At 42.5% G+C, this 27,914-nt stretch overlaps 1 protein-coding gene and 1 pseudogene across 1 annotated transcript in view; both read right to left on the reverse strand.

Moving 5' to 3' along the window:
- GTF2F2 (general transcription factor IIF subunit 2) overlaps positions 1–26,753 on the reverse strand; it is a 147,527-nt gene extending 120,774 nt beyond the window's left edge. The window contains exons 1-2 of the mRNA XM_025478242.2: positions 26,517–26,753; positions 12,553–12,626 (exon numbers count right to left, since the gene is read on the reverse strand). Of these exons, the coding sequence (XP_025334027.1) occupies positions 12,553–12,626; positions 26,517–26,582 (140 nt within the window). The 5' untranslated portion in view covers positions 26,583–26,753. The remainder of the gene's footprint in view (positions 1–12,552; positions 12,627–26,516) is intronic.
- On the reverse strand, positions 3,685–6,008 carry LOC112678862 (nucleophosmin-like; annotated as a pseudogene).
- Positions 26,754–27,914: the final 1,161 nt, after the last annotated feature.

Consider the following 27,914-nt stretch of genomic DNA (forward strand, 5'->3'; position numbering starts at 1 on the left):
TTTGGCAGCAATGCCCTTCTCCACTCCCCAATTCAGCATGACAACAATCCCTTTGACATGCACAGATGGGCAGTGAATTCACTGCAATCCCTTCCCTATCACTCCTGGATCTGGATTCTTAGAAGGATTTAATTTAGCTACCTTTCAGACATAGGTGCTGCAGTCAAAACAAAGGCAAAGATGCAGAGAAGGCATTTGCAGAATGTTTACTGAATTGGAATAAGGCTTAATGCAAAAACTCACATAAAACGTAATGAAGGCTTGAACCAGGTAATGACAGCTTGGAAGGAGGAGTGTGTGGCAGTTGTATCTGAGATGTCAGAACTGATAGAGGAGGAAATGACTGGAAGTAGGCAGCAAGGGGAAAGGACTGATTAAAGATCATGCTGACATTTCCAGTCTAGGGGACTAGAAAATCACCCAGATCCAATTAGGGAACACAGGAGGGGATGACAACTTTATTTTCATATATTTATTTATAACATCATCTTGGCTGGAATGATAAGAGACTGATGAACACTGGATGAGTTCATTTTCCAGAATAAAAACTAGTCTTTAAAGACTTGTGACTTATTTTAAAAGGATTACATATCCTTTTGCCTTAGTATATAAATGTATAAAGCATACATGACCTTTTGTTGTTCAATATTACCAATAAAATATATCCTCTTCATGATGATCTGTGGTTAAAATTACAAACATCAACTACTGTAAAACACAGTAATATCTTCAGAAATAAATGAAGCAAACATGTATCCCATCCTTTCACTGAATGCTTCATAACATTGTGAATTAGTTTCTCCTTCATTACTCTGTCCATTTCTCAATACCCCGCAGCTATTTCTTTAGACTCCAGCCTCATTCCTCTTGTCTTTCTAAAAACTAGTCATTTGTCAGGGTGCCTGGCTGGCCCAGTGAAGTCTGCCTTCAGCTCAGCTCATGATCCCCAGAGTTCTGGGATCAAGCCCCACAATGGGCTCTTTGCTCAGCAAGGGGCCTGCTTCTCCCTCTCCCTCTGCTCCCCTCCTCCATGTTCTCTCTGTCTCTGTCTCTCTCAAATAAACAAAAACCTTTTTTAAAAAATCATTTGTCTTTCCTTTTTGTTATTTTTGAATATTTCTTAGATTTGACACCAATGGGAGGAGACTTATCACTAATCGCCAATAAAACACCTTTTTCCTAAGTAAGAAAATCAACCAAATAATACCAAGTCTCTAACTGTGCTCCAGGATTTTAAAAATTTATTTAAATTCAATTTAATTAACATATACTGTATTATTAGTTTCAGAGGTAGAATTCAGATTCATTAGTTGCATATAATACCTAGGGCTATCTTCACGTGCCCTCATTATTTTTTTTAAGTTTCTTTTTTTTAATAGATTTTATTTATTTATTCATGAGAGACACAGAATGAGAGAGGCAGAGACATAGGCAGAAAGAGAAGCAGGCTCCATGCAGGGAGCCTGATGTGGGACTTGATCCCAGGACTCCAGGATCACGCCCTGGGCTGAAGGCAGGCGCTTAACCACTGAACCCCTTAGGCGTCCCTATTTTTTTTTTTCAAGTTTTACTTATTTAAGTAATCTCTATACCCAACGTGGGGCTCAAACTCACGAACCTGAAGATCAAGAGTCACATATTCTTCCAACTGAGCCAGCCTAGGAATCCCTGGGTTTTTGAGTTTTGTCTTGTTTTTAATTCCTAATCATACATTGCCACCCTGCCCCCCGTATTTTTTTTTTTAAGGTTTATTTATTTATTTATTCATGAGAGACACAGAAAGAGAGGCAGAGACACAGGCAGAGAGAGAAGCAGGCTCCCTGCAGGGAGACTGATGCAGGACCCTCAATTCCAGGATCCTGGGATCACAACAGGAGCCAAAAGCAGTTGCTTAACCATTGAGCCACCCAGGTGCCCCCATATATCCCATTCTTGAACAATTCACCTCAAAAACCATTAGATGAAGCCAAGCAAAGTACGTATCTGCAGACTGAATTGAGAAGGGTAAGCCTAGCCCAAATGGGATGGAAAGCAAGTATCTAGGGCAGAAGGGGCAGCCTAGTGTCAGAGCCCAGGAGATTAAGGAGGATAAGGAGAGCATCCCCACAAAGGAATGGCTCAACAAGTAGTGTGTCAGAACCTAGCAGGGTCAGGACTTCCACATGGGAAGAAAACCTAAGACATGTTGTCTGAGTCCTGGAGGGGGAAGTAGGCATGCCTATGAGGATAGGAGGGGATGACAGTGCTGAGGAGAGCATCCCTGTGGAGGCCTACAAAGGTAGCAGCTTAATGGGGGATGTTATAGCCCAAGCCAGGTGAGGAGGGCATTCATACACTGGTGGGGAAAAAAGGGTTTCTAAACAAATAAGAACAAAGGTCTAAACAAATAAGTGAATATATATTAAATATAACAGGAACCAGGTTCATTTTCAGAAAAGAGGTACAAACATGAAAAGGGAGAAAACTGGAAACATTCAGTGATATTGAACTAGAATTAGATATTGGTTTAAGTTCATTATTTCCAACATATATAAATATACAAATTAACATAATTTAAAGGTGTATTTAAAGGTGTATATGTGCATATACTCCCTAATTCTGTCCCCTAAAAGGGTCTGGGAGCAGCAATGAGCACTTGTGGTATCCAGATCTTAGTTTCTAAATATCATTCTCCTCTAGAAAGAACTAGGACTCTACGGAAAAATGCCTGACTTCAGACTTAGACAGAAACAAGATGAGTCTAAACCATTTTTCTCTGACAAAAAGTAAGCGCTCAAAGAATGATCAAGACATGTCAGAAGGCTACAGGACTTAGACTACTGAACTGTATGTACACTGAAGAAAGGGTTAAGGTGGTAAATTTTATATGTATTTTTTACTACAATAAAGAAAAAAGGGGGCATGGGAACCATCTTAGGAGGAGAGTCCAATTTGAACATCAGAATAAATAATAACAAATTGTGACCCATTAACTAAAATTGGAATACGTGAATTCATACCAACATAGATACATAATGTGAGAAATGGAATATTTACATAGTCTCAAAGTACAACCTAAGAGAATACTTATTACTAAGGGGAAAAGAGTAATTTACAGTGAAAAAGCATAGAAGACTCTCCTTAATCAAGTGATCAAAGTTACCACTACCAGTATTAGGACAAAATGAAAACATGCAAACCTTGCTAGAACCCAGCTTCACCTTCATTGATATTCTTGCCAAAGATGCCTGACTCCTATCTAATCATGAAGAAATATCAAACTCAAATTTTACAAAATAATGGAGTGTTGATACCTATAGAGTATACAATTCAAAGAAAGACTTCTAAATGTTCTAGATTTAAGGAAACTTAGAGACCTGACATCAGAACACAATTCAAGATTATGGACTGGATCCTTTTGCTAAAAAACACTATGGAGACAAATGGCAAACTCTGAATAAAGTCTAAAGATTAGGTAGTAGTATTTGATGTTAATCCACTGACTTGGAGGGGTGTGCTGTGATTATGTAGGAAAATATCCTTTTTCGGAGATCCCTGGATGGCTCAGCAGTTTAGCACCTGCCTTCAGCCCGGGGCGTGATCCTGGAGACCCAGGATCGAGTCCCACATCAGGCTCCCTGCATGGAGCCTGCTTCTCCTTCTGCCTATGTCTCTACCTCTCTCTCTCTCTCTCTCTCTCTCTGTCACTCATGAATAAATAAATAAAATCTTAAAAAAAAAAAGAAAAAGGAAAATATCCTTTTTGTAGTTAAAAAAAAAAAAGTCCTTTATATTGTTCTAACCTTCTGTAGGTTGAAACTGTTTTATTTTTTAATCTTTTTTTTTACTTTATTAAAATACTGAGTTTATTTCACATGAATATTTTTGTCTCCCCACCATTTCCATTTGTCTGACCACCACTACTACTATGTCCTATCATAAAGATTCCATACATACTTAAAACCAAGCAAAGTGTGGAGTTCCATCTTTAAAAACTAAACAGGCATTTTGGACAACACATTCTTGGCAATGGAACCTGGACAACATTTATCAGACACGGTAAGGAAAGTTCTCACTCTGCATTATAAAAAGGACAGCCAGATATCAACTGTTACAGAAATGAAATAAGATGGAAAATTTTAACAAACTCTTTAAACTATTTTCTTAAAGAGACTTCCTCCACTGCCAGAGATCTTGAATAGCCTCTCGGTCAGTCATCCGGAAGCAATTCTTCACATAATTGATGAACGTGGCTTCCACTTTGGAAGAGAACCACCTTTTTCTATACTTGCTTCCATTTTTCCTTTAATGTCTTCTACAGAACTAGGTCCTTTCAGTGTTTTGGGAGTCTTTTCCTGTTCTTTGAAAGATTCTTGACCTTTTGATCTTGGTGTTGATGGTTTTGAGTCTTTTCCATGCTGGTTTGATTTTTTGTGCATTTTTGGCTGGAGTATCTCGTATAGATTTCTTTACTGGAGCCTTTTCTTCAGTTTCCTCATCATCAGAATCATCATCATCATCTTCATCAACATCTTCATCAGCAGCAAGTTTTACTTTTTTCTAACACTTCCAGGGGCAGAACGCTTTCCAGATATACTAAGAAGTTTCACATCCTCTTCTTCTTCATCTTCTGACTCTGCATCTTCCTCCACAGCTACTAAGTGCTGTCCACTAATATGCACAGGCCCGGAGCCACATTTCAACCGAAAGACCACAGATGGTGTTATTTCAAAGCCCCCAAAGGACACTGTCAGCTGACATTTTCAAAGTTGGCAGTGTGACTTTAATTGGACTGCCTTCCTAAGTCATTGCCTCTGCTTCAACAATGTGCAATTCATCCTTTGCACCCAAACTGACCATTCTTAAAGATAATTGGTGCTCATTTTCATCACTATCCACCTTAAAGTGGTAATCTTTGTCAGCCTTTAGTTCACAACCAAAAAGATAGTCTGGGGCTGCAGGGGGGCTCATGTCCATGTCCATCGAATCTTCCATGGGGTGGTGACACACACTTAGGTGGGAGAGAAGGCAGACAGAGATACACGACTACTGTTCCATGGGACAGCCACGCAGGACGGAATCACACCAGGGTTGAAACTGTTCTAAAATAAAAGTATCAGGACGCCTGAGTAGCTCACTTGGTTAAGTGTCTGTCTTTGGCTCAGGTCATGATCTTGGGCTCCTGGGATGGAGACCCACTCGGGCTCCCTGGTCAGTGAGGAGGCTGCTTCTCCCTCTCCCTCTGCTACCCCCTGCTTGTGCGCCCTCTCTCCCTCAAATAAATAGATACATTAAAATATTTTAAAATAAAAAAAGTATTCAATAATTCCAAATATGTCGTTATTTCACTAATCCCTAAGGATTTGAGAATATTGCTAATTTTTCTCTATAACAATGCTGAAATGAATATCCTCAATATTTGCATCACTAACTTACTACTTCCACGAGATAAGTTCTATGAAGATGCTGGGTCAAGAGCATGAACATGTTATTAATATTTTGAGCCTTCTCATCATCCCAGTCCCACTCTACTGGAAGTGTTTTCTGTGTCTTTCTAAAAGGGCAGCACCAAGAACTGAACAAACTGCATTGCCAGCAAATTGGCAGAGAAAACAGTGGGATTATTATTCCACTTTTTTCTGAGTAGTAATGTATGTGTGAGTACATGCGAGTGCGTCATAGATGTATATGTATGTACACATATATATGTTGCCAGGCTGGTCTTCAGAAAGTTTGCACTGATTTAAATTCAATAGCAGTTCTCTGCTCCTCCCCCTTCAGCAGACAGCCACATCTTCTGGTGCAGTGTCACCCGCATCCCTGAGACACGATGGTGAAGGTCAGAGTGGACGAATTTGGCCGTATCGGGCGCCTCGTCACCACAGCTATTTTTAACTCTGCCAAAGTGGATACTGTCACCATCAATGACCCCTTCATTGACTTCAACTACACGCAGTACATGTTCCAGTAGGATTCCACCCACAGCAAAATCCATGGCACAGTCAAGGCTGAGAACAGGAATCTTGTCATCAGTGGGAAGTCCATCTCCATCTTCCAGGAGGAGCAAGACCCCACCAACATAAAATGGGGTAATGCTTGTGCTGAGTATGTTGTAGAGTCCACTGGGGTCTTCACCACCATGGAGAAGGCTGGAATTCACTTGAAGGATGAGGCCAAGTAGTCATCATTTCTTCTCCTTCTGCTGATGCCCCCATGTTTGTGACGGATGTGAACCACGAGAAGTATGACAACTCCCTCAAGATGATCAGCAATGCCCCCTGTACCACCAACTACTTGGCTCCTCTAGCCAAGGCCATCCATGACAACTTCAGCATCATGGAGGGACTCATGACCACTGTCCATGCCATCACCGTCACCCAGAAGACCGTGGATGACCCCTCTGGGAAGCTGTGGCGTGACGGCCAAGGGGCTGCCCAGAACATCATCCTTGCTTTCACTGGTGCTGCCAAAGCTGCAGGCAAAGTCATCCCTGAGCTGAACGGGAAGCCCATTGGCATGGCCTTCTATGTCCCCACCCCTGTGTCAGTCATGGATCTGACCTGCCACCTGGAGAAAGCTGCCAAATACGATGACATCAAGAAGTTGGTGAAGCAGGTATCAGAGGGCCTCCTCAAGGGCATCCTGGGGTACACTGAGAACAGGTTGTCTCCTACAACTTTAACAGTGACACCCATTCTTTCACCTTTGATGCCAGTGCCAGGGCTGGCATTACCCTCAATGATCACTGTGTCAAGCTCATTTCCTGGTATGATAGTGAATTTAGCTATATCAACCAGGTGGTGGACCACATGGCCTCCAAGGAGTAATAATCTCCTGGACCACCACCCCTAGCAGGACCAAGAGGAAAAGAGAGGTCCTCAGCCACTGGGGAGTCCCTGCCTCAACTTATCCCCCAACACACTGAGGATCTCCTGACTTCCAGTTTCCATCCCAGACCCCCTGAGGAAGGGGAGGGGTTTAGGGAACCCTACCCTGTCATGTATCATCAATGAAGTATACCATAGGGGATCCCTGAGTGACTCAGTGGTTTAGCGCCTGCCTTTGGCCCAGGGCATGATCCTGGCGACCCGGGATTGAGTCCCACATTGGCTCCCTGCATGGAGCCTGCTTCTCCTTCTACCTGTGTCTCTGCTTTTCTCTCTCTCTCTTTCTCTGTGTCTCTCATGAATAAATAAATAAAATATTAAAACAAAAAAGTATACTGTACCCAGCCTAAATAAATAAAATAAACCCAATAGTGTAAGACTGCTCTAAATTTAGTCAATTTAAAATTTTTTTAATTTTTTAATTTTTTAATTTTTATTTTTTTATAATAGTCACAGAGAGAGAGAGAGAGAGACAGAGACACAGGCAGAGGGAGAAGCAGGCTCCATGCACCGGGAGCCCGACGTGGGACTTGATCCCGGGTCTCCAGGATCGCGCCCTGGGCCAAAGGCAGGTACCAAACCGCTGCGCCACCCAGGGATCCCCAATTTAGTCAATTTTATAACATAAAAATTTTATCTCATTTTTTGTTTGCATATTTTTTATGACCTTGAATGTTACGTATGTTTAGAAATAAAGCTAGAAAAAATTTTTTACATATTTTTTTTAATATTTTTTTTAATTTTATTTATTTATGATAGTCACAGAGAGAGAGAGAGAGGCGCAGAGACACAGGCAGAGGGAGAAGCAGGCTCCATGCACCGGGAGCCCAACGTGGGATTCGATCCCGGGTCTCCAGGATCGCGCCCTGGGCCAAAGGCAGGCGCCAAACCGTGGCGCCACCCAGGGATCCCTTTTTTACAGATTTAAAAAAAAAAAAAAAAAAAAACTCCCGGGACTTCCAGGATCACCCCCTGAGCTGAAGGCAGACATTCAACTGCTGAGCCACCCAGGTGTCCCATAAAGCTAGAAACTGAAGTCTCTCGGGAGAGCCTTTCTAGTTGACTACATGATTGTCAGCAAAATACAGCATATATAAAGCATTTCATAAACTGAAGTTGTCTAAGGCAGGGTGGTGATATAGAAAGAAGGCTATTTTGTTTTTGGTTTTGCTTTTTAAGATTTTATTTATTTAGGGGGGGCATGAGCAGGGGGAGGGGCAGAGGAAGAGGGAGAAGCAGACTCCCCACTGAGCAGGGAGCCCCATGTGGGGACTTAAATCCAGGACTCTGATATCATGACTTAAGCCAAAGACATGCTTAACTAACTGAGCAATGCCGGTGCCCTAGAAGGTTAGTATTAAAACTTAAACAACCTAGGTGAGGTTGGTGTAAAAACAACCAAAAACTTAAACAACCTAAAGCAAAGCTATAAGCTAACTAAAATGCGGTACACATCAGATGTCCAAAGGGATAAAAATAACCTAAGTACGATGGTTTAGAAACATCACATAAACCACCTAAGAAAAATGGCCCAAATGTTACCAGCTGTTAAAACAGGCTAGACTCTCCTTTTTTCAGGTGCAAACAGAACCAAATTTAGGGAGAGCTGCACTCCCAGCTGCATGTTTTCTCCTCCCCTTCTGCCTCTCCCAATTCCTCCTAACTCCACAGCCTGTCTCTACAGGATGAACAATCACACCACATAGATCCTCTAGCTTCTGGCTCACTGCACAGGAAGTTGCTGCAGCCTATCTTTAGAAGATGAGCCAGGGAAGGGAGGCCCATCCCCATACCACATCAGACACTATGTAGGGCCAATGGTCTATATTGTATAGTATGTGGCATGACAGTAGGTCAACACTACTGACAATTTTACATCCATTAAACCCACGAGTTATTAATACCACCTCTTTAATAGATGAGGAAACAGAGAAAGTAAGCAATTTACCTAAAATCACACAGCTAGTAAGTGATAAGGTCTGGACAAGACCAGAGCTGAATGACTCCTGAGTCCATACTCATAACCAGTATGCCACACTGGCTTTTTGAAACCTAAGTTGTTTTCATGTTTTACTCCCCCCCCCCAAAAAAAATATATATAGGTAATATATATATAAATATATATATAAATATGTATATATTTTACCATACAGATAATCCATAAACCAGCTAATCTGCCTCTAAGAATCAATAGTTGATTATGTATCTCCTAGCCTTAAAAATATTTGAAGATGGTTTCACCTGGTATGCCTTAAATCATCTCTCAACAGCCAGAGTACCTTCAAATATTCCTCTTGGACATTGAGTTTTTTTAGTATTCTCATTATATTAGCCTCGCTCTACTAAAGGAACTTATTTGTCCATGTCTGTAAGTATAGCACTAAGAACTGAACATAATGTCTGCACCATACACTAACTGGCAAAGAAAAGAGTGGGATTGGCATCCCACTTCATTCTAAACAACAAACATCTATTAATGGCTCTTTTGTTTATAGCCACATAACCCTGAGGACTCATATTTAGCTTGAAATCAACTAAGATCCCGATAACCTCATCACATGCACTGAGAAGACATTCCTCATCATCCTACAGTTGCTTAATAGTGAATTTAGTAATTCAGCAAAAGGAATGAAAACTGGGGCACCTGGCTGGCTCAGTCAGAAGAACTCGCAACTCTTGATCTTGGGGTTGGTGAGTTCAAGCCCCACGTTGAGTATAGCGATTACTGAAAAGAAGGAAAGAGAAGAAAAAAGAGAAAAGAAAGAAAAGAAAGAAAAGAAAGAAAAGAAAGAAAAGAAAGAAAAGAAAGAAAAGAAAGAAAGAAAGAAAGAAAGACAAAGTGAATTAATAGCACAAACAAGATAGCCAGCCAGGAGACCTACTATGGAACAGCTGTTTTTAAGCATTTCCATAGCTATTTTAGGGCACTACTTACTACAAATCTGTTCTCATCATTAAAAGAATCTAGACCTATAAGACAAGACTGATAATGTATCATGTTAAGTAGAAAATCTGCTAGATGTTTTATTTAAGATAAAAAATGCATGCACACGTGATAACATCAAGTGCAAACAGCATATTGTCAAGACCAGGATACTCTAGACAGCAAAAGAGGGGACACCAGCAATAATCGCACTGGGAAAATATGTAAACTAGGACTGTTCAGGCAAGCCTGGGTGGGGGGGGGAGGGTAGCCACCTAATATTAGATGGAACTGTGTAAACCATCTGCTTCTCTAAGGAAGAAAAAGAGCTTGAAATTTTCTACCCAGCAAAGGATAATAAAGAAAAATGTGGCACACCCACTGCTGCTTATTTAGCATGCTGTATTTATATTTATTAAGCTAAGGCCTAATGCCAGACAACTACCAAGAGCCACTTAGGACTAGAACCCAGGTCTGGAGATCTAGTCTAGTTACTACATAAAACTACACGGTTCGCCACTTAAATGCATTTTTTCCTGTAGTCTGCCTTTCTTCAGTGACATACAGTGCTGAGATTTTATCTTGATAGTGGCCTCCATTCTCAGTAAAACCAATTATAAGAAATTCTGTAGTCCACAACAGAAAAGGTAGGTAATTATCTGCACTACGAATAATTCCATGTTGAAAAATAAAAAAGAGCACAGATTTCTTTTTTTTTAAAGCACAGATTTCAATTAAAAGTATGCAATGTATCCATTTCTTTTTCCTTCCATTTTATATAAAAGTATGACAACTCACAAAAAAATGTGATTTATCTACAACTTTCCAGAAATAGGTTCATTTTATAAAGTTAATATGCAAACAAATGACAACCATTTCCATATTATCTCACTGGATTCATAAAAAAGGTGTGCAAAACAGGCAACTCTAGGGATAAACTAAACTCAGAAGATTAAGTGACCTATACAAAGTCTCACTGGTAGTAAGTGACAGAGCTGGAATGGAAAGCTACTGGAGTTTTCTTACCATTCAAATGCCTGAATTCAAGCCTGGTTCCTCTATTAACCTAAAAGTCATTTCTTGAGGAAAATAAGATATTACTTGTCCCTACCTAACTTTAGGACTTTGGATATAAAAGCATTCCTGTTTCCAATCAATATCTTGTTCAAACAAAATGAAGAGTTAAAAGATATGTCAGAACAAAGTAATAAAAAGAACGAAAAAGAACTAGAAAGAAAACCCTGGGGTCAAATAACACGTAGAGACTGAGAAGATGAGAAAGAGCCAGCAACAGACTGAAAAGGAACAGTCTGCTAGGGAAGCCAATCAAGAGAGTGGTGTCCCAGAAACGAAATGAAAAAAAAAAAAAAAGAGTTTAAGGATAAGAATGTTCACTATGTCAAATTCTGTTGAAGGACAATTAGGAAGGCTGGTAGATGACTCAGATTTAGGGATATAGATGTGTTAGACTGCAAAAAAGGACTACAAATCCTTTGCAGTGACTCCCACCAAGAGCGGAGCCTATTGCTCCCCACTTGAATCTGGTTATGTGAGATGCACCCTCAGTAGGACTTTAGCACACATGATGAAAACACAGGTTTGCTAAGCGCTTGTGCACTGGGACTTCCCTCTCTTTTGCTACTGGGAACTTTCTACCATCATCTGAATGAACATGCTAGAGATGAAACACACATGACCACCACCCCAACTGATTGCAAGCCAACTACTAGACACCTGAGTGTGGCTGTTCTAGCCAGAAAGACCAACCAGGTCAGCCCCAAACAGAACTGCCCCACAGAAAAATAAGCAAATAAAATGCTTTTCTTTCTAAGCCACTAAATTTTTGGGTGATTTGTTATGAAGCAAAAGCTAACTGATAAGAAGACACCAATGACAGAGTAGAACTATTTCAATTGAGTTGTGAGCTGAAAATCTGATCAGAGTTGGGTTAAGAATGAATGGACAGAATGGAATGCAAGGCCTCTGGCTGATACCAACTGAACTTTAGAGGCTTCTCTTTCTAACAAGGCCATTTCTTCAACCAAGAAACTACACCATTACATTGCTTACCAGGTGTTCCCTAGGCTTTTCCAATGCCTCTATAGACAAATATGGTGGCACAATGGCAAAATCTTTCTACTGAAGCACTTAATGGGGTGCATCCATTTATGCCCAATCCAGCATACCTCCTCAGATGATGTGGAGACGATGGAGGGATGAGGGAACTACATACTCTTCTGCTTCACTGCCAACAAGTTTTACCAATAAATATGACTTTATAGGGGTAGCCCCGGTGGCACAGCGGTTTAGCACCACCTGCAGCCCAGGGCGTGATCCTGGAGACCCTGGATCGAGTCCCACGTCAGGCTCTCTGCATGGAGCCTGCTTCTCCCTCTGCCTCTGCATGGAGCCTGCTTCTCCCTCTGCCTCTCTCTCTCTCTGTCTCTATGAGTAAATAAATAAAATCTTTAAAAAAACAAAAACAAAATATAACTTTATACTTATACCTGTCACTGGGGGAGGGGGGTGTATGTGTGCGTGTGTCTGTGCATGCATATCTATACGTGTGTGCACAAATATGTGGTGTGCACATATATCTCCTTACAGCACACCTAACCATCTCTTAACAAGTCTTGATATGCTCATTACTTCTCATTTTCCAGGTATATTCTCTATCTGAAAAAGAACTGTTACTACATTTTAAAGCACATAAAAATTTCAAAAAACAGCTTTTTAAATGTCCAAAATATACAAATAACTTACTTGGCAATCCGCAGTTTCCCAACTTCACCTCTTCCAGGGGCTTTAGCCCATTGTTGTGACAAATATTTAGGAACCTAAAAAATAAACAAAACACTAATAAGACTATGTTTTATTTTTTATTTTTTTTTTTTAAAGATTTTTATTTTTAATTTATTTATTTATGATAGTCACAGAGAGAGAGAGAGGCAGAGACACAGGCAGAGGGAGAAGCAGGCTCCATGCACTGGGAGCCTGATGTGGGACTCGATCCCGGGTCTCCAGGATCGCGCCCTGGGCCAAAGGCAGGCGCCAAACCGCTGCGCCACCCAGGGATCCCAAGACTATGTTTTAGATGCTAACAAACTTTTATTTTTTTTTTAAGATTTTATTTATTCATGAGAGACACAGAGAGGAAGGGACATAGGCAGAGGGAGAAGCAGGCTTCCCTGCGGGAATCACAACCTTGAGCCAAAGGCAGATGCTCAATCACAGAGCCACCTAGGTGTCCTGCTAACAAACTTCTTAAACATAAAAGGATACACTGCTTCCATTTTACTTTCTGCCTACAGTAACTGATCATTAGGTATTATGCTCTTAATTTATGTTTTACACCATAAGGGATCATTTAAAATTTCAAAGAGCTTAAAGTCAATGAAGCTGGTGACAAAGCACTAACACTAGTAAAATATCATAACAAAACAAAGTGTTAACTTATGTTCCCAAATAAATCCAATGAAAGTTTAAACATAAGAAAGGCTACCAGAAAAATGTTTCTCGGGAGCAATAATACTCTTAACATATTTATTTAAAGATATACCAACTTTAAGATGATTTCAAAAGTCAAATTTTATTGTAAGACTATAACTCTGACCAATAATAAAGGATCTGCTGAAATAGCATAGCTAACATTTATATAATACTAGTTTCCTGACACTGTTGTAAGCAGTTTCCATATATTTATACATTTAATCTTCATATCTCTATGAGGTAGATACTGTTAATTACCCTCATTTTACAGATTATGAATCTAGGATACCAAGGCATTGCATAATTTAACCAAGGCTATAAAATTTGTAAATAATGGAGTCAGGATTCAAACCCAGGCAGTAACTAGATATATACAATCAGAAGGGTTTAATTCCCAAAAAGGTTAAGAGAACATATGCTGAATCACTACTATCTAAGAGGCAGTCTGAACTGTGGAATCAGCACACACCTTCAAAGTTAGCCTATTGTGAGGAAAGAGATACCACATAAAAAGCATGAAGCATAACACCTCACATAAGCAAGTACTCCATGAGTGTCAGGTGTCACTACTATTTCCCCCAGTAATCTTGGAATGGTAACATGAATATGAATTTAGAACTGAGTCAGAGCTTCCAAAACTGAAAAGAAAAGAAAAGAAAAATTCTATTTACTAAGATTTCATTTACAAAAAGAAGTGTTTAACTATCAAACAACCTGCATTGCTGTTTAGATATAGTAAAAAGTCAGGAATGAGAGGGTCAAAAGAAGAGTCTAATGGTTATTTCTTCAATTGCATATATTCTTTACAACAAAACTTACTGAACATTAGCCATACTCCCTAATAAAACCCATATGAGATGGTGTCTTTTCTTCAACATATTCCAAGTTATGGTTCAAATGAGTCTTCTCCATATATAGATGCCATAAGACTTTCTCCCTGTCAGTAATGGTATCCCTTCCATAATCCGTATTTCAAGCAAGCAATCACACTAGCCACTAACTTCCTGGCTCTCTCCTCAATACTTCAACTCCAACAGTTCTTCTATCCCTCCAGATTACTGACACAAACATCTTTACACTGTTCCCTAGCTGCCCATGTCCGACCTTAACAGTCCATCATCACAATCATTCCCTTCCCCTACCTCCATCATGCTGGCCTGGCAGGACCTTAACCCTGATTAAAGCCAATCTCTACTGCTACTTAATTAATTAGTTTGATAGTGTCACTTCTTCACTGCACCTGAGAAGCTGGGGAAAAATTCACAGTGATGCTAAGTAGTCTCACTTGAAATATAGGCTACTAACATTAAGTTAAGCCCTTCAAGATGCTTGGCACTTGAACTCCACCTCCCTAGTCAATCCCCCCTCCCGCTACAGCTGAGACACAAGTTCTCTTCTCAACCCCACAGCACCTCTCCCTCCTTTCTCCTTCTGTGCTGATAACCTGACTTATCTTCCAACTGGGGAAAGAGAACATTTACAGCTACCAATGTTGTCACAGCTGAGACCTTTTGCCTTCCTCTCTAAAACAGTAGATGAACACTGGCCAATCCCTCCAGTGTGCACAGAATTTCTTACCCTGCTGTCTAATCAAGAATATCTTTCCTTCAATTCTACTGTTTTTCTCCTCTCTCCTCTTCTCTACTTAATCATTCCCCCAACAAAAACAACAACAACAACAACAACAAAAATCATTCCCCCAACAGAATGATGACTGCTAACACTAGAGTGGTTATTACACATGGCAGGAACACTCTTAAGATGGAACCAAATGATCCTCAATTCTTGATATTCACACCCTTGCGTGATTGCCTCTCCTTGAGGGAAAAGAGGACCTGGACCTTGTTTCTCATCAGTACAACATAGCAAAGGTGATGGGATGTTACCCTCTTCCCCTTTGGCTAGGATTCTTTTATTTATTTATATTTTTTTTACTACAAAAATGGATCCATGTCTTTTTTTTAAAGTGGGTTCCACATCCAACATGGGGCTTGAATTCATGACTGAGATCAAGAGTCACATGCTCAAAAAGAAAGAAAAAAGTCACATGCTCTACCAAGTGAGCCGGCCAGACACCCAATTTTCTTTTCTTTTTTTTTTTAAGTTTTCATTTTCAGTACCCAGTCCTCATCACAAGTGCACTCCTTAATCCCCATCACCTATTTCACCCATCCCCCCACTCACCACCCCTCTGGTAACCATCAGTTTGTTCTCTATAGTTGAGAGTGTTTCTTGATTTGTCTCTCTCTTCCCCCCACTTTGCTCATTTGTTTTGCTTTTTTCAATTCCACATATGACTGATATACAGTATTTGCCTTTCTCTGGCTTATTTCACTTAGCATAACACTCTCTAGCTCCATCCGTGTCATTGCAAATGCCAAGACTTTATACTTTTTCATGGATGAATAATATTCCTCTGTGTGTGTGTGTGTGTGTGTGTGTGTGTGTGTGTGTGTGTTGCGCCCACACGTGTGTATCACTACTTCTTTATCCATTCAACTGATGGGACACTTGGGCTGCTTCCATATCTTAGTTATTATAAATAATACTGCTATATACACAGAGGTACATGCATCCCTCTAAATTAGTCTTTATGCATTGTTTGGGTAAATATCCAGTAGTGTGATTGCTGGATCAGAGGGTACTTCTATTTCAAATTTTTTGAGGAACCCCCACCAGTTCCCCTGCTGCACCAGTTTGCATTCCCACTAACAGTGCAAGAGGGTTCCTTTTTCTCTACATGGCATATTAATTCTGTGATTAGGTTACATAAGACAATGACTTCTATCTTGCTTGTCTCATTTTTTCAGTCTGTACACTCTGATGAAGTAAGCTGTTGGGGAGGCCCAGGTGGCAAGAAACTAAGGACAGGCTCCAGTCAGCAGGCAGCTAGGAAATCTAGTCCAATAACACCGAGGAACTTCCCACAGATGCTTGGAAACCATCCTTCCCCAGTCATGATTTCAGATGAGAACTCAGCCCAGGCTGACACCTTGATTGTAACCCGTGAGAGACTCTGAGGCAGGAGACCCGATTAAGCCATGCCAGGACTTCTGATCCACAGAAACCATGAAATAAATGTATGTTGTTTTAAGCTTCTAAGTCTGTGGTAATATAGCAACTGATAACTAATACATTGAGTGACAAACACTTTTCTAAATGTTTTAAATGTATTATCCACTTAATCTTCACACATTCCTGTTACTTCCTCCATTTTGCAAATGAGGAAAGTGAAGCACAGGGAAATGAGCAAATTTGCTCAAGGTCACACACCAAATAAGAGCAGAGTCTATAATTCTTTCCACATGTTGTCCCATTTCTCCACCTCTCTTTTCAGCAGAGCGCTTTAAAAGAGTTGTCTCTCCTCTGCTTTTTTGTTTTACTCTAGACAGGCCTTCCTCTCAACCACTCCACTGAAAGTGATGACCCTAGTTACCGAATATCTCCCCATTGCCAAGTCAATGTATAGTCCTCATCTTCCATACCTATCAATAATATCTGAGAACTAATTATTTTCTCCTTCTTCAAACAATTTCTTCACTTGGCTTCAAGTCACCACAATCTCTCCTGATTTTCCTTATACTTCTCTGGACTCTCCTTTTTGGTCCCCACATATCTAGATTCTCATCTTCCCGACCTCTCACCTTTAGAGGGTTCTGGTTTCAGTCCTCAGACCTCTTCTCTACCTGCACTCAATCTTATGTAATCTCATCCAGTCTCATGACTTTAAATACCATCTTTATAATAACTCCAAATTCAGAGCAAGTCCAGGCTCTACCCTCAAGTTCCAACCAATATATCCAACTGCCTACTCAAGCTCTCCCCTCAAGTTCCAACTTATATATCCAATTGTGACTCAAGCTCTCAAGTGTATATTCAGTGGACATTTCAAATTTAAAATATCCATATCAGAACTCTAATTTCTCCCTCATAACCTGCTCGTCCTGCAATTTTCCATATCTGAGTAAAGTCACTCCATTCTTCCAGGTACTCAGTCCAAAACTTTGTGCAGTTATCCTGAGTAGCTACTTTTATCTCACATTCCACATCCAACTAACTGACATTTCCTGTGGACAACATAAAATTTTATCAGGATTCTAGCCCCTTCTCACCAATTCCAGGGTTACCATCTTAGTCTAAGCCACCATCATCTTTTGTAGAATCGTAATAGCCTCTGGATTTCCTAGCTTCTGCTCTTGTCCACAACTAGTTGATTCTCAATACAGCAGCCAGAGTCCTCATTTTAAAATATGAGGTGATGATGATCAGATGATACCATTCTGCTCAAAGTATTTCAATTTATTTAATAGACATCTACTTACTACTTACTATAACCCAGGTACTTTTCTAATCACTTTATAAATGTTAGTTTACTTAATCCTCATAACAACTCTATTATTATCCCAATTTTTAAATGATTTATTTGAGAGAAAGAGAAGGTGAGGGAGAGGGAGACAGAATCTGAAGCAGACTCCACACTATACAAAGAGCCCGAGGCAGGGCTGGATCCCACAACCAGGAGATCATGACCTGAGCCAAAACCAAGAGCCAGATGCCCAACTGACTGAGCCACCCAGGCACCCTTATTATTATCCCATTTTTGCAGATAAAAAAATGAAACCAAAAAGTTATTATTTGCCCAAGGTCTCACAATTACTAGTGGTGAAGCCAGGATTCTAACCTAGGTAGTGTAGCTCCATAATTACCATGCCATGCTACTGCTCTAGGGCTACTGGCTCCCCATTTCACTCAAGAGTAAAAAAAAAATCCTATAATGTCTTATATGTTTCAGCCCCCTGCCTCCCCATGGCCTCATCTCCTACTACTTTCTCTCACTCACTTGACTCTAACCACACTGGTCTGTGAACATTGCCAGCAACTCATATTCCAGGGCCTTTAAATTGGTGCTACTTCTGTCTGGAATACTCTTTGCCCCATCTATCTGGAGGGCATGACCCCATATTATCCTTTAGGTCTCTGATCACAGACCACTGTGCTCCCTTCGGCAGACTAAATACTGCCGAATACTAAAATACTAGTAGTCTATATCAATACTAAAATTGGTCACAGACTACCTGGTATCAGTGAGGCCTTCCTCGCCCCCCCCCCTTTTTTTTTTTTAAGATTTCGTTTATTTATTCATGAGACACACACAGAGGCAGAAAAACAGGCAGGAGAAATAGGCTCCCCATGGAGAGCCTGATGTGGGACTTGATGCCAGGACCCTGGATCACAACCTGAGCCAAAGGCAGACACTCAACCACTGAGCCACCCAGGCATCCACTTCCCCATTGTATCTTTTTTTTTTTTTTTTAAGATTTTATTTATGTATTCATGAGAGACACAGAGAGAGGCAGAGACAACAGGCAGAGGGAGAAGCAGGTTCCCTGCAGGGAGCTTGATGTGGGACTTGATCCTGGGACTCCAGGATCACACCCTGAGCTGAAGGCAGACATTCAACCACCGAGCCACCCAGGCATCCTTTCCCCACCCTATTTAAAATGGCACCCCCAGGTACTTACTATACATTTTACTTATTCATTTTTCTTCATAGCACTTATCATGGGCTATGTTTCGTTTACTGTCTATTCTCCTTCCCCATTAGAACGTAATCTGCAAGAGGCAGATATTTTGTCTGTTTTGTTTACTGTCATATTCCTAGCATCTAAAATAGCCTGGCACATAGCAGCAGCAGTTATTTTAATGATTGGATACAAAGAAACATTAGCTAATGTTAATGTAATAACAATGGCATTATTGGGATAAATCTAGGATGCAGAATTTTAATAAACCTCAGTGCATTCTCAGAGAGAAACCTTATTCAGCGATCCATCTTAAAATAAGGGGGAAGGAAGAAAATGCCAAGAGTGGAGAGTATCATTTTCCAATCTGTCTTTGTCCACTTACTGCTGGTTCCTTGAGGTGCTATTAAGATAGAGGAGAGACAAGAATATTTTGGAGCGCTGGAACTCTTGAGGAGACCACACTTCTTCACTACATTAACCAGGTCAGAAGTCTCTGATCAAACTGCTGGTGACTACAATTTTAGCCATCAAACAACTAGAAGTTCTAAGTGAAGGCTATATCATACACTAAAACAAATTGAAGAATCAAATTCACTACAATAAGTTGTACCTGATACGAGCAACGGACAACTTACAAAAAAGATTATGCTCAAAAAAAAAAAAAAAAAAAAAAAAAAAAGATTATGCTCCAGAAGTTAGTTCATAAAAAGAAGTCTGGAACTCATACTGCATTATCATCATTATCATCAAAATCGTGGGATGCCTGGGTGGCTCAGTGGTTGAGCGTCTGTCTTCGGCTCAGGGCGTGATCCTGGGGGTCTGGGATTGAGTCCCACATCGGGTTCCTTGCAGGGAGCCTGCATCTCCCTCTGCCTATGTCTCTGCCTCCCTCTCTGTGTCTCTCATGAATAAATAAAATCTTTTTTAAAAAATCGTAAGTTCCCAGGGAAGCCTACCAGCTTATTTAATCCAAAAGGTTGCCAAAATGCTATACTCTTTCAATGAAAAACTGAATACATTGAGGACAGTATGTCAATCCTTTTTTTTTTAATTTTTTTATTATTTATTTATGATAGTCATACAGAGAGAGAGAGAGAGGCAGAGACACAGGCAGAGGGAGAAGCAGGCTCCATGCACCGGGAGCCTGATGTGGGACTCGATCCCGGGTCTCCAGGATCGCGCCCTGGGCCAAAGGCAGGCGCCAAACCGCTGCGCCACCCAGGGATCCCGATAGTATGTCAATCCTATACGTATATCTCTCCATACCAAACACTTATGGAAATGAGCTTCCAAGCAGCCTGGGTGGCTCAGCGGTTTAGTGCTGCCTTCAGCCCAGGGCATGATCCTAGAGACCCGGGATCGAGTCCCACATCGGGCTCCCTGTATGGAGCCTGCTTCTCCCTCTGCCTGTGTCTCTGCCTCTCTCTCTGTGTCTCTCATGAATAAATAAATAAAATCTTTTAAAAAATAAAAAATATAAATGAATAAATAAAAGGAAATGAGCTTCCCAGAAGTTCCAGCCCATTAGCATGAAGTCTGAAAAAGGGGAGATGAGGAAGAAAAACTAATAGTATATATGGTCCCAAGCCTCCAAAACACTTTATTTTGAATGCCTGATATTTTTCATTAAAACATTCTTTTACTTTTAAATAAAATTATATATATTTAAGGTATACAACACACGATGATCTGATATACAAAGTGAAATGGTTACTACAGTCAAGCCAATTAAGATCTCACATAAAAAAAAAAAAAAAAAGATATCTCACATAATCAGCTTTTTAAAATAAGAACACCTGAATTCTACTCTTAGTAAATCTTCCCAAAACACTGTCAACACGTCACTTGTGTGATATGTGTTGTTTCGACTGTCTCCACATTCATTAAGAAAATCAGGTGGGGGGATCCCTGGGTGGCGCAGCGGTTTGGCGCCTGCCTTTGGCCCAGGGCGCGATCCTGGAGACCCGGGATCGAATCCCACATCAGGCTCCCGGTGCATGGAGCCTGCTTCTCCCTCTGCCTATGTCTCTGCCTCTCTCTCTCTCTCTGTGACTATCATAAATAAATAAAAATTTAAAAAGAAAGAAAGAAAGAAAGAAAATCAGGTGGAAACAAGATAATAGGTACAACATGGGATGTTTTCTGATTTCCCAAGACAGTAACAGAAAATGACACACTTAGGCATTACTTCCAGGGAAATGTCCCTTGACCTCAAGACTAGAGGTCTGGGCACGTTTCTTTATTATCCACACTCACAGAACAGTATTCTGGCTCCAGTATCCATATCTGTCTGTAACTGCTTTCATCAGGACTACTATCAGGCGGATGTCTGTCTCCCGCAGTAGGCCATATATCCTAGCTCACAGAGCACAGGCCATGTTTCGGCTCACCCTAATATACTCAGAGCCTGGCGTGGTGACCAGCAATCACTAAAAGCTTGTGGGATGAATCAACCTGCTCACCCGTTTGCTCATGGCAGGCAGGTCAACTATGACTCGGAAGCCCAGGTGCTAAGGTGGTATGTACAGACACTATTCCCCGGAGTTTCTCTGCCAACTTTGCTTCAGCAAGTATCTAGTTCCCCAACTACTAGTCTCCAAACCCTGTTTCCCCCAAAATACAAGCACATTAAGGGCACTGTAATGGACACTGTAATGTGACACTCATCTCCCCCCTTTAGGACTGAAGGCCTTACTCTCCCAGCTGCTGGGAGTATGGCCACAGCCCCTAGCTGTGAGCCCCTCTTCAGCACCGCCCTCTGACCAAGATCACATATTTTTCCCAGGACAAACCACATGTGGTAATTGGTCAACACAGGGTATACCTCACCCCAAATCAAGACACCTGGAGGACTCCCTGTGGAATCATCCTCAGCTTTCCTTGACACTGCATCATACCCTCTAACCAATTCTGTTTGTCTTCTTCCTTCCACAGGTGATGATCCCAAGAGCTCCCTGGTAAACCTAATCATCTCAGAATTAGCTTCTGAGGAAGCCCAATCTGTGACATGCAGCTTTTACTCCCACGTTTTCTTAAATATCACCATGTGGAACTTACAAGACCCAAGGTCAGAGAAATGAAGTCCCCAGGAGCCCTTGGGTTGTTTGCCTTCAGCTCAGGTCATAATCTCGGGGTCCTGGAGCTGAGCCCCCCATCAGGCTCCTTGCTCAGTGGGGAATCTGTTTCTCCCTCTCCTTTTGCCCCTCCCTCCCACTTGTGCTATCTCCAAAAGAAAGGAAGGAAAGGAAGAAAAGGAGTCCTCACCTCACCTCTATTCCCCAGGGAGAAAACCCATGAAAGAGCCCTAAACTCTTTCCTACTTCCTATTCTTGAGGTGAGCTGTGTAGCCAAATAGACCCAAATTTGAAACATTGTTCCATACTTGGTAAGATAACCTAAGCCTCCATTTCATCATCTGAAAAACACAGATACTTAGTATCTAATTCATAGGCTTGCTTTGTATAAAATACTTGGTACATTAAAAAAAATAATACTTGGTACATATGAAAGCTAAGTTCGTTTTTCTCCTGTCCCTCCTGACCTGTGACATCTATCAGGATGCTTGGGTGGCTCAGCGGCTGAGTGTCTGCCTTCAGCTCAGGTCGTGATCCCAGAGTCACAGGATCGAGTCTCACATCAGGCTCCTCTCAGGGAGCCTGCTTCCCCCTCTGCCTATGTCTCTGCCTCTCTTTGTGTCTCTCATGAATAAATAAATTAAATTAAAAAAAAAAACTGTGACATCTATGTAACATTAAATCCAATCATATCAGGATCCTTGGGTGGCGCAGCGGTTTGGCGCCTACCTTTGGCCCAGGGTGCGATCCTGGAGACCCAGGATCGAATCCCACATCGGGTTCCCGGTGCATGGAGCCTGCTTCTCCCTCTGCCTATGTCTCTGCCTCTCTCTCTCTCTCTCGCTCTCTCTCTGTGTGACTATCATAAACAAATTTAAAAAAAATTAAAAAAAATAAAAATCCAATCATATCTATTACCTATCAAAACTTGTTTGAGGGCAGCCGTGGTGGCTCAGGGGGTTAGCACCGCCTTCAGCCCAGGGCGTGATCCTGAAGACCCAAGATCGAGTCCCATGTCAGGCTCCCTGCGTGGAGCCTGCTTCTCCCTCTGCCTGTGTCTCTGCCTCTCTGTGTCTCTCATGAATAAATAGAATCCTTAAAAAACAAAACAAAACAAAACAAAAAACTTGTTTGAATCATCAATCTCTTGTAGATTTGTGGTATTCAAAACCCCAGAAATGGTATTTCATAAAGCCAGAACAGTACTGGTACTGGATATTCTGGGACACAATCTTCTACTATATTTACTTTTTCCTGAACACACTCTAGTTCTTCTCAGTCCTGCTGGGAAGTTTTCTCCTAACTAGTCAACTCCATAGGCTCTTCTTAAATGTCACCTTCTCCATGAAGTCTTCCCTGCTCCAGCCAGAAAAACAACTATTTTCCTGCTCAAAACTCTGAGATCTTATATGTATATTATACCTTCCTGTATTTCTCTTGTTTTATACCTTTCTAGTGGTGGAATTAATAAAACATATACAAGATGGCCCATAAACTTGGAAACACTCTAGAAAGAAATTTACAGGTTTTGCAGCAAATGATCCTCAAAGAACAGAACTCCTGTGAACATCTAGAGAAGAGAGCTGAAGTCAGTATGTAATTCTAGTCACAAATTCTGAATGGATAAGAACAAAGACACACTTTCTAAGCAGTATATTTTAGTATTACGCAAAGAAAGCCAAAAGATGAAATTGACCATTATAATGTGATGCAGTCCTAGAATTTATTCCTATAATCCAGAGATGAAAATCCAAGAATGGTCAAGCATGAGCCTGAAAATCACACTGGATACTAAGCCCGGTGCAAATGAAACAAGTTCAAGTTATCTGACAGCTATGCGAATCAAACTTCACTGTCTACTGGGTCTTCTTCAATGGAGCAGAAACAAAAGTTTAAATAAAGAACACGAGTGGACTTTAGAGCAGAAAGTGTTCGCTAGCAACTCTTGTCATCTGTCAGAGATAAATTTGTCGAAGGACACGAACTAGCAAGAAAGTCCTTTCACACCCTGGGAAGATCTATCTGCCAGCCTGTTATTTTTTTAATACATAAGATTAGAAAAAGATATACTATATACCAAGCTGATAAGAAGAAACAGTGATACTGTAAACAGAAAATAGTCTAACAACTACCTTTACAGACAAGAACAAATCATTGGCTTGAGTTCTTTTTAAAGAGATTAAATGGAGACGCGCCTGGGTAGTTGAGTCAGTGTCTGCCTTCAGATCAGGTCAGGCTCCCCGCTAAGCAGGGGAGCCCTCTCCCTCCCCCTGCTTGTGCACATGTGCTCTGTCAAATAAATAAAATATGTTTTTAAAAAATTTAAAGAGATAAAATGTATTCAAATACCCATACATGAGAGAACACTAAAATATTTTATCTTCATCTCATTTTAGATTCATTCTATTCTTTCACATTCTCATTTATTTGGTCCGTAACCAAATCCCAACAACTTTTACTGAAAATGTTTCCCTAACTCCCCAGACTTCATTATCACATACCTATGATGCTGTGATAATTTTCTAATTTTGACTCTGGTTAGCTTCCTCTCAAGCTTTTTTTCCCTCCCTTGAACTATTTGCATCCTTGCCTTTCTCAAAACCTTCCAAAAGGCTCCTCACTTCTTGCAGACTAAAGACATCCCAATTTCACAATAGGATAATAGGAGTATACAGTCCCAAACTTTTTTTACACAAATCCTCTGCTCTAAGCATAATAATCTCCTTTTTTTCCCAAGGACACATGTTAATATGCATTTTCAGTCCTGGCTTTCTGTTCTACTCTCCATAATACACTATGCTAATACCTTTCTGTCCACCCATCCAAATTGTGTAACGCAAACAAGATTTTCTGAGCATTTATTGTGCTTCAAGAACTAACGCACTGTCTCAAGTTCCACCGTCTTTTCAAGCTCTTTCAACCTGCAAGGGAGATCTCCTCAATGATTCTCCTCCATTTGGCATGCAAGAGAAAGGCACTAGGAGAAACTTACTCCAGCCCTTTAGGTCATACTGATAAAGCTCTGAGAAGTCAAAGGAGCGCCAGAGACTAAAGCTGGAGTTGAAGAACAATAAATAAGAGACCACTCATTCATTCACTCACTCATTCATTCCATAGCTGTTGAGCAATAACCCGGAGTCAATTGCAATTCTGGCTGGGACAAGCAAGGATCCCATTTTCATAGAATGTGAGTGCACCCACACTAGAAAGATGGAAGTAACCAGCATCAAACACATGAACACACAATCCTTAGACTCTAACAAGTGCTTTGAAAAATATAATAACACTTTTAAGATTTTTATTTATTTATTCATGACAGACACACACAGAGAGAGAGAGAGAGAGGCAGAGACTCACGTAGTGGGAGAAGCAGGCTCCACGCAGGGAACCCAACACGGGACTCGATCCCAGGTCTCCAGGATCAAGCCCTGGGCTGAAGGGAGACGCCAAACCGCTGAGCCACCTGGAGATCCCACAAGTGCTTTGAAAAGTATAATACAGGTTTGACATGCTAGCAACTGATCCTAAGGGAGCTTTTTTTAGAGAGGTGGATGGGAAGCACCCCTGCCCCTCAGATTTAATTGTTGAGAACTTAGCCATGTGATAAAAGTTTAAAGAAAAAAAAAAGGTGGGGGGGGGGGGATCCCTGAGTGGCTCAGTGGTTTCGCTCCCTGACAGGGTAAAAACTGTGACATCTACCAGGACGCCTGGGTGGCTCAGTGGCTGAGTGTCTCCCTTCAGCCCAGGGCATGACACTGGAGTCCTGGGATCGAGTCCCACTTCGGGCTCCCTGCATGGAGCCTGCTTCTCCCTCTGCCTGTGTCTGTGCCTCTGTCTCTCTCCTCTCTGTGTATTCTCATGAATAAATAAATAAAATCTTAAAAAAAAAAAAAAACAAGTAAAGCACAAATAACAGCGCTCACTCAGGACTATAACCAAGACTGCTGTCCTGGGGCGGCCCTTGGGTGGCTCAGTGGTTTGGCACCTGCCTTCAGCCCAGGGCATGACCCAGGGGTCCCCGGATCGAGTCCCACGTCGGGCTCCCTGCGTGGAGCCTGCTTGTCCTTCTGCCTGTGTCTCGAGTGAATGAATGAATGAATGAATGAATGAATAATGTGCTGTCTTTACCTTAAAAAAAAAAAACCCCACAGTGTAAAGGCGCTCCAGCTCGATAGCCTCTCCGTGAGCTCAGAGCCCTCAGCTCTCCTGAGACCCCCCCTAATAAGGGCCCCCACCCTGAAAGGACAGGTCGGCGGGCGCACAGGGACTGGTTCTGTCTTCCAGGCCGAGGGAGAGTCGTACAGGGTGGCAGGGGTCCCGCTTCTCCCTACGGACTCGCGGCTGCAGAAGGTGCTGAGCCTCAGGTGAGGAAGACCCACCCACCCCCGCGGCCGGGGACGCAGGGCCCCAGGGGATCCCGTCCCGGCGGGTCTGGCCTTCCCCGCCCCCCCCCCCCCCCCCCCCCCCGCCGCCCCAACCAAGTTCCTCGTCTGCCAGCTAGTTCGCACGACGCCTCCTGCCTCTGTAGCTGCGGCGACACGGCCGCAGGGAACTTCCCGCGGCTCCCGGACAGCGCCGCTCTGCAGTCTCTCCACCTCCTCACACGAGGAGCCGCGCCAGCCGGGCCGCGCGAACTTACCTTCACCAGCCACACTCCGGTGTTCTGCTTCGCGCCGGTCAGATCGAGCTCCCCTCGCTCGGCCATGGGTCGACTACTGCCGGGGGAGGCCGAGCGGCCGGAGCAGCGGCCCCGGGGGCTGGACCGCGCAAGGGAGCGCCGAGCTGGAGGTGCCGCGGCCGGAGACGCCCGCCCGCCCGGCCGAAGGGAATCCCCGGAAAGAGAGACGCGCCGCCGCGAGGCCGGAAGTGCGCCTGCGCCGCGCCTGGCGGAACGGGGCGCCGGTCGGGACAAACCTCCTCGCGCGGGCCGCACGGGCCCCTCCGAGTGGGTGTGGCTACGGGCCTGCGTCTGAGCTGCTAAGACCCACGGTGGGATGAAACAGAGATGTGCACAATGCTTTTTTTTTTTTTTTAATTCATGAGAGATACACAAAGAGAGAGAGAGAGAGGCAGAGACACAGGCAGAGGGAGAAGCAGGCTCCATGCAGGGAGCCCGATGCAAGACTGGATCCTGGGTCTCCAGGGTCACGCCCTGGACTGCAGGCAGGAGCTGAACCGCTGAGCCCCCAGGGCTGCCCTGCACAATGCTTTTTTTTTTTTTTTTTAAGATTATATTTCTTTATTCATGAGAGACACAGAAAGAGAGAGGGCAGAGACACAGGCAGAGGGAGAAGCAGGCTCCATGCAGGGAGCCTGATGTGGGGCTTGATTCTGGGTCTCCAGGGATCACGCCCTGGGCTGCAGGCAGGAGCTAAACCACTGAGCCACCGGGGCTACCCTGCACAATTGGTTTTTTTTTTTTTTTTTTTTTTTAGATTTTATTTACTTATTCATGAGAGACACAGAGAGAGAGAGAGAGAGAGAGAGAGAGGCAGAGGGAGAAGCAGGCTCCATGCAGGGAGCCCCACGTGGGACTCGATCCTGGGTCTCCAAGGCAGCCCCCTGCCCTGCACCACCCCCCCCCAAGGCTGCCCTACACATGCTTTTAAAGACCAGGTCAGCGTATGCGAAGAAAGACAAAGCGACAAAACAAAAATGGGGTTCAAAGAGAGGAAAGCTGTCCGGATGTGTCCAACCCTGGCCAAGGAGAGAGACGCAACCTTTCTGAGGATAGGGAGGGAGGAAGTGAATTAGCGCACGTGGGCACTGGGGTGCAATCGGTGGCCCTGGGAAGGTCTCAAGCATGCAGTTCGTAGACCCTCGGGGAGGAAAAAGAAAAAAGGAGTGTCTCGGGTGAGAGACTATCCTGAGCACTTCCAATTAAACAGAGCGCACCCCTTTCAGACTCCAAAACTCGAGGCCCATCTAATTAGATCAACGGCAGTAGACCTGCGACTCTTGATATCCAAGTCCTGAGTTCAAATCCCCAGCTTGCAGTTTCCTCTCGGTCTCCTTGCCTCTAGCATAAAATTCATTG

The sequence above is a fragment of the Canis lupus genome, chromosome 22 (genome assembly GCF_003254725.2).
Source record: "Canis lupus dingo isolate Sandy chromosome 22, ASM325472v2, whole genome shotgun sequence".
Lineage (NCBI taxonomy): Eukaryota > Metazoa > Chordata > Mammalia > Carnivora > Canidae > Canis > Canis lupus.